The following is a 9,916-nucleotide window of genomic DNA, read 5'->3' on the forward strand; positions in this document are numbered from 1 at the left end:
CTGTTGGTAGGGGGGGCTTTGCAGTTTTTTATCTTGTGGTAGTGGAGGATTTGTAGTTTTTACATATTAGTGGTGGGGGATTTGTAGTTCTTACCTGTTGGTAGTGGGGAATTTGTAGTTTTTACCTGTTGGTGGTGGGAGATTTGTAGTTTTTGCCTGTTGGTGGTGGGGGATTTGTAGTTTATACCTGTTGGTAGGGGGGGCTTTGCAGTTTTTTATCTTGTGGTAGTGGGGGATTTGTAGTTTTTACCTATTAGTAGTGGGGGATTTGTAGTTTTGTCTGTTGGTGGGGGGGGTATTTGTACTTTTTTTTAACCTGTTGGTAGTGGGGGATTTGTAGTTTTTACCTGTTAATAGTGGGGAATTTGTAGTTTTTACCTGTTGGCAGTGGGAGATTTGTAGTTTTTACCTGTTAATAGTGGGGAATTTGTAGTTTTTACCTGTTGGTAGTGGGGGATTTGTAGTTTTTACATATTAGTGGTGGGGGATTTGTAGTTTTTACCTGTTAATAGTGGGGGATTTGTAGTTTTTACCTGTTGGTAGTGGGGAATTTGTAGTTTTTACCTGTTGGTGGTGGGGGATTTGTAGTTTTTGCCTGTTGGTGGTGGGGGATTTGTAGTTTTTACCTGTTGGTAGTGGGGAATTTGTAGTTTTTACATATTAGTGGTGGGGGATTTGTAGTTTTTGCCTGTTGGTGGTGGGGGATTTGTAGTTTTTACATATTAGTGGTGGGGAATTTGTAGTTTTTACCTGTTGGTAGTGGGGAATTTGTAGTTTTTACCTGTTGGTAGTGGGGAATTTGTAGTTTTTACATATTAGTGGTGGGGGATTTGTAGTTTTTGCCTGCTGGTAGTGGGGGATTTGTAGTTTTTACCTGTTGGTAGTGGGGGATTTGTAGTTCTTGTTGGTGTAAATCTCCTCCAGACTGAACTCTTTCTTCTTTAACCTAAAAAGAAAACCATGTTTTTGATATTTCATGTTTTTTATTCAGATTTTGTGGTTTCTGTTTGTCGACCACGTCCTGACCTTTTGACTTTTGGCAGTCCCATTGGAGTGAGCAGCGTTTCCCGTGGTGAAGCCCGGCGGATTCGGATTTGTGAAACTCGTTTACAACTCTGAGAAGGACAGGAACAGAGGTGGTCAGAGAGGCCTTTGAGGACGGCGCAGGAAGTGTGACAGCGCCATCAGCAGGAAGTGTGACAGGGGATCAGGGACAAAATAAAATGCAAAGCAAATAAAATCTCCACCTCTCCATTTATGCTGAGAAACTCTGAGCTCACTGCTGATTGGCCAATGGCAAGCGGAGCAGACAGTCCATTGGCTGAACGGAGGGGAAGGGGCTGTAGACGGGGGAGGCGAAGTCGGAGCGACCTGTGATTGGCCCGTTGCTTCTGCTGTCGCCGGGCAGAAAACGTGGGGCTGTGACACACAGAAAGTCACGTGGTTCAAACTGATGACATCACAGATCAATCATAACCAATAATATCATATAAATAATTACCTGGGTATTGGCAACCGCACGTAACTGCAGAGACAGAATGTTAGGACAGCGTTACGTCAGAGCGAATCATCATCACATCACACAGGAAGTGCAAATATGTAACAAGCAGGAAGTACAGATAGGTAACAGACAGGAAGCAGGGATATGCAAAAAACAGTAAACGTGTGATCAGGATTCATTAATATTCACTGACAGATGAAAACACATAAACATGCCGTGGCCCAATCAACATGGCCAACTATCTTCTCTGCTCTCACAAACATATTTTAATGTACAGTTGACCTGCTCCAGCTGGTGGGCGGAGCTTGTTGTGTTACAATAAACGCTAAAATACATTTGTGAAAACAGGAGATCAGCGCTGCCTCGTCTGACATGACTGCGTTGGAGACTTGGGGGTGGTGGCGAGGACACAGAGGACATGTTTTTTTAATAACAGAAGATTTTTAACCAACCAGTGGTCACTGCTCAGACTGGGCGGGGCCGTCCAGTCCTTCAGGGGCCGCAGGGGACTCACACAAGCTCCACCCCTCACTGATTCTGACATGGTCTCCACGGCAACTGCTGAGAGACGCAGCATGGGGACGGGACAAAAGGTGGAGGCGGCGGAGAAGCCTAGGTGCCATAAATGAAAAGCATGGGGATTGGAGGAGAAGGAGAGAGGTGCGGTGATGTCAGAGAAACGCCATTGGCCTGAAGAGATGTCGAATGCTTCTGATTGGCTACAGGTCCGACCCCTCTGAGTTGACTGCAGCAGGTGCAGGGCCTGCTGGGAGGAGGAGCCGGAGGCGCTGGGTGGAGACAAAGACAAGAGAGTTTATGAATATTAAAATATACATTTATTTTGAATTTAACTGTTTATTAGATTATTATCAAGTTGTCATGACTGTTGTCATGGTAACTTTATTCAGGCAAACAAATCAGAACCTGTGTGGCAGCAGCAGCGGCGGCACTCTGTAACCATTCTGCCTGACGATACTGACGGCCTTCTCTGATTGGCTGCTTCCTCCCTCCTCTCTTCTTCTGTGCTTCTTGTGGTTGAATTTGTGCAGAGTGAGCAGCGCTTCCTCCTCTGCTCCTCGTCCTCCTCTGAAGGAGACCACCATCCGCCCCACAAATCTCCCAGCATCCTCCTCCTCATCTTCTTCTCTGTTTCCTTTGTGGTTCTTCCTTCTCCTCTTCCTCCCCTCCCCCTCCACATCCTCATCCTCTTCTCTGCTCCTCCTCCTCTTTTCTGATAGGCTCACACTAGAATATGTGTGAGAGTCCTTGCTGTCTGAGGAGGATGATGAGGAGGAGGTGGTGACATGTGGGGGGTGGGCGGGGCTATGGGAGGGGGTGGCGCTAAATGAGACAGCTCCCAAACCTTAACAGAGAGAAATGTGTTAACAACAATTTTCACTGAGAGGACGAGACAAAGGAGGAGACAGACAGAACTCACCAGCTCCGTCTTCTTCTCCTCTCTGTCTGCTCCACTTATTCCTCCTCTTCCTCCTGCTCCTCCTCTCTAGAGAGTCCAGACGACGGCCGAGGGAGGCCAGAGCTCCTCGCAGGAGGCGCCGCACCTCCAACCGGTGAGCTGAGAGGAGGCGAGGCAAGAGGGAGGAGCAGGGGCAGCAGGGAGAAGGAGGAGGAAGAGACGGAGCTACAGGAACAGAAGGAAGAGGAGGAGAAGGAGACAGGGAGACAGGAGAAGAGGATGGAGAAAGAGGAGAACAAATAGCAGAAGTGTAAGGAGTAAAAAAGTCAGGAGGAGGTGGAGGAGGGGGTGGAGGAGAAACAAGAGGAGCAGAGTGGTGATAAAGGAGAGGAAGAGGAGGAGCAGAAGAACAAGGAGGAGAGGGAGAGACAGAAACAGAATGAGGAGGTGAGGTATGGAGGAACGAAGGGACAGGAGGAGATGAAGAAGAAAGACAAGACAAATGGGAAGGAGGAGGAGGAGGAAGGGAGGAGACAGGAGTGGTGGAGGAGGATGATGAAGAAAGAGGAGAAGGGTGAGAACAAGGAGGACGAAGAAAAAAAGAAGCAACAAGAGGAGGTGAAATAAAAGGAGCAGAAGGGACAGAACGAGGGGCAGGAGGTGAGGGAAGGAGGGAAGAAGGAAGAGGAGGAGATGAAGAGGGAAAAGGAGAAAAGGGGGAAGAATTAGGAGGAGTGCAAGGAGCAAAGGAGACGGGAGGAAGAGGAGGACACGAGGAGGGAGCACAAGGAAAAAGAGAAGCAGGTGGGACAGAAGATGGAGGAGGGCGAAGGAAGGCCACAGGAGGAAGAGGAATTAGAGAAGGAGCAGAGGAGGGAGAGGAGGCACAGGGAGGAGGAGGAGCTATAGAAGGAGCAGAGGGGGAAGAGGAGGCACAAGGAGGAGGTGAAAGAGGGGACACAGGAGGAGGAGCAGAGAATGCTGCAGAGGAGTGAGGAGGAGGAGGAGCTACTGAAGGAGCAGAGGAAGAGGAGGCGCAGGGAGGAGGAGAACAAAGGAGGGAAACAGGAGGAAAAGCAGTTAGAGAAGGAGCAGAGAAGGAAGAGGAGGCATGGGGAGGACGGGGAGGAGGACAAAGGAGGAACACAGCAGGAAGAGGAGATACAGAAGGAGCAGAGGAGGAAGAGGAGGCACAGGGAGGAGGAGGCGCAACAGAAGGAGCAGAGGAGAAAGAGGAGCCATGGGAAAGAGGAGAAAGAGGGGATACAGGAAGAGGAGCAGAGAATGATGTAGGGGAGTGAGGAGGAGGGGGAGGAGGAGGAGGAGGAGGAGGAGCTACAGAAGGAACAGAGGAGGAAGAGGGGGCACAGGGAGGAGGGGGAGGAAAAAGGAGGGACACAGGAGGAGGAGCAGAAAATGCTATAGGAGACAGACGAGGATGAAGATGAGGAGAAGCTACAGAGAGAGCAGAGGAGGAAGAGTAGGCAGGTGAGGAGGAGCTCCAGGCAGGTGCAGGTGGATGAGCCAGAACTCCTGAAGGAGAAACGGCAGTCAGTTCAACAGAAACTTTATGTCTCTGAACCTGAGGTCAGGAGGCGGAGTCAGGGTTAATTCTGTTTACTGGGATAAATCACCACGCTAACTGATGCTGATAAATCACCACAATAACTGATGCTGATAAATCACCACGGTAACTGATGCTGATAAATCACCACAGTAACTGATGCTGATAAATCACTGTGGTAGCTGATGCTGATAAATCACCACGGTAACTGATGCTGATAAATCACCACAGTAACTGATGCTGATAAATCACTGTGGTAGCTGATGCTGATAAATCACCACGCTAACTGATGCTGATAAATCACCACAATAATTGATGCTGATAAATCACCACGCTAACTGATGCTGATAAATCACCACAATAACTGATGCTGATAAATCACCACAGTAACTGATGCTGATAAATCACTGTGGTAGCTGATGCTGATAAATCACCACAGTAGCTGATGCTGGTAAATCACCACAGTAACTGATGCTTATAAATCACCACAGTAACCGATGCTGATAAATCACCACGCTAACTGATGCTGATAAATCACCACAATAACTGATGCTGATAAATCACCACAGTAACTGATGCTGATAAATCACCGTGGTAGCTGATGCTGATAAATCACCACGGTAACTGATGCTGATAAATCACCACAATAACTGATGCTGATAAATCACCACAGTAACTGATGCTGATAAATCACCACAATAACTGATGCTGATAAATCACCACAGTAACTGATGCTGATAAATCACCACGGTAACTGATGCTGATAAATCACCACAATAACTGATGCTGATAAATCACCACAATAACTGATGCTGATAAATCACCACAGTAACTGATGCTGATAAATCACCACGGTAACTGATGCTGATAAATCACCACAATAACTGATGCTGATAAATCACCACAATAACTGATGCTGATAAATCACCACAGTAACTGATGCTGATAAATCACCACGGTAACTGATGCTGATAAATCACCACAATAACTGATGCTGATAAATCACCACAGTAACTGATGCTGATAAATCACCACAATAACTGATGCTGATAAATCACCACGGTAACTGATGCTGATAAATCACCGTGGTAGCTGATGCTGATAAATCACCACAATAACTGATGCTGATAAATCACCACAATAACTGATGCTGATAAATCACCACAATAACTGATGCTGATAAATCCACACAGTAACTGATGCTGATAAATCACCACGGTAGCTGATGCTGATAAATCACCACAATAACTGATGCTGATAAATCACCACAGTAACTGATGCTGATAAATCACCACAGTAACTGATGCTGATAAATCACCACTGTAACTGATGCTGATAAATCACCACGGTAACTCCTCTCCTCTCTTCTATCCACTCCATGAGCCAGTCAAGTAGGCGAACTACGAATAATGCGAGGGGCAGGTGATCGCGGAAGATTTCAAAAACAGCGTGCGGAAAATGGCAGAGAGAGAGCGAGACACACACGTGATACAGAGAGCAGAGGAGAATTGTAAACGTGCGTCCATGTAGAGACAGAAATGACATGCCGTCAAGTAAACAATATAAGTCATCATGTGCGCCGCATAATTGTTCTTAATCGTGATTATGATTTTTTTCATAATCAAGCAGCCCTAACTGATGCTGATAAATCAAGAACCTGTGTGACCTGACTCACCTGTGTGACCCGACTCATCTGTGTGACCTGTCTCACCTGTGTCTGTCTCACCTGTGTGACCTGATTCGCCTGTATGACCTGACTCACCTGTAACCTGACTCACCTGTGTGACCTATCTCACCCGTGTGACCTGACTCACCTGTGTGACCTTTCTCACCTGTGTGACCTGTCTCACCTGTGTGACCTTTCTCACCTGTGTGACCTGTCTCACCTGTGTGACCTTTCTCACCTGTGTGACCTGACTCACCTGTGTGACCTGTCTCACCTGTGTGACCTGACTCACCTGTGTGACCTGTCTCACCTGTGTGACCTGACTCACCTGTGTGACCTGTCTCACCTGTGTGACCTGTCTCATCTATGTGACCTGTCTCACCGGTGTGACCTGACTCACCTGTGTGACCTGTCTCACCTGTGTGACCTGTCTCACCTGTGTGACCTGACTTACCTGTGTGACCCGACTCATCTGTGTGACCTGTCTCACCTGTGTCTGTCTCACCTGTGTGACCTGATTCACCTGTATGACCTGACTCACCTATGTGACCTGTCTCACCTGTGTGACCTGTCTCACCGGTGTGACCTGACTCACCTGTGTGACCTGTCTCACCTGTGTGACCTGACTCACCTGTGTGACCTGTCTCACCTGTGTGACCTGACTTACCTGTGTGACCCGACTCATCTGTGTGACCTGTCTCATCTGTGTGACCTGTCTCACCTGTGTGACCGTCTCACCTGTGTGACCTGATTCACCTGTATGACCTGACTCACCTGTGTGACCTGACTCACCTGTGTGACCTTTCTCACCTGTGTGACCTGACTCACCTATGTGACCTGTCTCACCGGTGTGACCTGTCTCACCTGTGTGACCTGACTCACCTGTGTGACCTGTCTCACCTGTGCGACCTGACTCACCTGTGTGACCTGACTCACATGTGACCTGACTCACCTATGTGACCTGACTCACCGGTGCGACCTGACTCACCTGTGTGACCTGTCTCACCTGTGTGACCTGACTCACCTATGTGACCTGACTCACCTGTATGACCTGACTCACCTGTGTCACCTGTGACCTGACTCACCTGTGTGACCTGACTCACCTGTGACCTGACTCACATGTGACCTGACTCACCTATGTGACCTGACTCACCTGTGTGACCTTTCTCACCTATGTGACCTGACTCACCTGTATGACCTGTCTCACCTATGTGACCTGTCTCAACTATGACTTGACTCACCTGTGTGACCTGTCTCACCTGTGTGACCTGTCTCAACTATGACTTGACTCACCTGTGTGACCTGACTCACCTGTGTGACCTGTCTCACCTTTGTGATCTGACTCACATGTGACCTGACTCACCTATGTGACCTGACTCACCTGTGTGACCTGACTCACCTGTGTGACCTTTCTCACCTGTGTGACCTGTCTCACCTGTGTGACCTGACTCACCTGTGCGACCTGACTCACCTGTGTGACCTGACTCACCTATGTGACCTGTCTCACCGGTGTGACCTGTCTCACCTGTGTGACCTGTCTCACCTGTGTGACCTGTCTCAACCATGACTTGACTCACCTGTGTGACCTGTCTCACCTGTGTGACCTGTCTCAACTATGACTTGACTCACCTGTGTGACCTGACTCACCTGTGTGACCTGTCTCACCTGTGTGACCTGTCTCAGCTGTGTGACCTGACTCACCTGTGTGACCTGTCTCAGCTGTGTGACCTGACTCACCTGTGTGACTTGACTCACATTTCATTCATCACTCCTTCATTCATTCATGGTTTTAATGATGTCACCATTAACAGCCCAGCCCCCTTCACACGGATACACTCTCCTGACCTGAACATAAACAAACCTGTTTGTGTCTCTTCATCATCATTGTCCTCTTCAGCCAATGGGAGAGCAGGAGGTGGAGTCACAGCTGACAGGCCCCGCCCCCCTCCACTGCTCTCATTTAATGTCAGCGGGCGAGTGAGCATGACTAAGACTGAGAGAGAGAGAGAGAGAGAGAGAGTATAAATACTCATCATGTGTACAAATACACACATAGAGTACTACAGAATACTACAACGGACTACACAGTACTTCAGCAGGCTGGACTATTGTAACGGTGCCTTCACAGGCCTGAGTAAAAAATCAATCAGACAACTGCAGCTCATCCAGAACGCTGCCGCCAGAGTCCTCACCAACACCAAGAGAGTGGAGCACATCACACCAGTGCTTAAGTCACTGCACTGGCTTCCTGTGTGTCAAAGGATAGACTTTAAAATCTTGTTACTTGTCTATAAAGCACTAAATGGTCTCGGGCCTAAATACATCTCTGATATACTTGTACGTTATGAAGCATCCAGACCCCTCAGATCATCTGGAACAGGTTTACTCAGTGTTCCCAGGATCAAAACCAAACAAGGTGAAGCAGCCTTTAGTGTCTATGCTCCCCGCCTGTGGAACAAACTTCCAGAATATCTGAGGTCGGCTGAAACTGTCAGCTCATTTAAATCAGGGCTTAAAACATTACTATTTACTGCAGCTTACCAGTGAACTAGATATGTAACTTATTGTTAGGATAATCTGTAGCTACTGTTTTTATATTTGTCTGCTGTTGCTTTATGTTTGCTTTTTAAATGTATTTTCTGCACTGTTTTTCTTGCTTTTAGATTTTGTTTTTAATGATCTATTGTTCCTTTAATGTTTTATTTTAATGTATTTCTCTTATAAAGCACATTGAATTGCCTTGCCTTACACGGTACTACAGAGTACTACAGAGCACTACACTGTACTACAAAGTACTACACGGTACTACAGCGTACTACAGAGCACTACACTGTACTACAGAGTACTACACAGTACTACAGAGTACTACACGGTACTACAGAGCACTACACTGTACTACAGAGTACTACACAGTACTACAGAGTACTACAGAGTCCTACACGGTACTACAGAGTACTACACTGTACTACAGAGTACTACACGGTACTACAGAGTACTAACTTTATAAACTGAATAAAACCATGTTTCAATTAAATACATTAAATTAATAACCATTTAAAGTCCGCTCCTCTCGTTGTCTCTCGCGAGATTTCACTGATTCCTGCTGGAAAAATCCCAGGATCTCGGTGTAAATCTGAACCTGTTTTCACCGTCAGCTCATCTAACAGATGATTTTCACGGTTTTGTTTCGTCACGGCAGAATTTTGTGTGACTTAAGACGAATGGAAAGTTAGAGGACGCGGGAATGTTGCGGGTCGAAGTGAGGATGAAACGGGATAGAAGTGATCGAGCTAGCAGCAGCTAGCTGCCGTTAGCAGGCTTCAGTGTGTGTGTATCCGTTAACCGGGACATTTAACGGTTACCGTTACCTTCTTCTCGGCCCGCGCCTCCGTCAGTCGCTGTTAAATCCTCTGAGCTGTCATGGCGGGCCGGTTACCGGCGAGAAAGGACCGAATCCGGCCGGTGTGTCCAGAGGAGTCGGTATCTCTGTTATCGCCACAGACCGGCGTCAAGCTAACGGAACTCACACACACGGTACTTCCGGTGAGAATATCAAAATAAAAGATCCCGGGCGACAGGACAGCACCATAGACATATACACATAGACATATACACATAGACATATACACATAGACTTATACACATAGACTTATATACATAGACTTATACACATAGACATATATACATAGACATATATGCATAGACATATACACATAGACTTATACACATAGACATATACACATAGACTTATACACATAGACATATATA

General features: G+C 47.2%; 1 protein-coding gene across 2 annotated transcripts in view; it reads right to left on the reverse strand.

Moving 5' to 3' along the window:
* The window catches only part of wu:fi75a02 (lysine-specific demethylase 6B), a 12,760-nt gene extending 2,844 nt beyond the window's left edge, over positions 1-9,916 (reverse strand). The window contains exons 1-10 of one of the 2 annotated variants that reach the window (XR_007451769.1): positions 9,517-9,916; positions 8,010-8,141; positions 2,940-4,451; positions 2,426-2,864; positions 1,954-2,289; positions 1,502-1,525; positions 1,248-1,419; positions 1,027-1,115; positions 782-946; positions 638-750 (exon numbers count right to left, since the gene is read on the reverse strand). Coding sequence is in view for 1 of the 2 variants with exons in the window: in XM_049604822.1 (XP_049460779.1) it covers positions 875-946; positions 1,027-1,115; positions 1,248-1,419; positions 1,502-1,525; positions 1,954-2,289; positions 2,426-2,864; positions 2,940-4,451; positions 8,010-8,133 (2,768 nt within the window). In the remaining variant the exon portion in view is untranslated. Of the gene's footprint in view, positions 1-637; positions 751-781; positions 947-1,026; positions 1,116-1,247; positions 1,420-1,501; positions 1,526-1,953; positions 2,290-2,425; positions 2,865-2,939; positions 4,452-8,009; positions 8,142-9,516 lie in introns of those variants that run through there. The other variant, XM_049604822.1, reaches the window with a different exon arrangement.

The sequence above is a fragment of the Epinephelus fuscoguttatus genome, linkage group LG18, assembly GCF_011397635.1.
Source record: "Epinephelus fuscoguttatus linkage group LG18, E.fuscoguttatus.final_Chr_v1".
NCBI lineage: Eukaryota > Metazoa > Chordata > Actinopteri > Perciformes > Serranidae > Epinephelus > Epinephelus fuscoguttatus.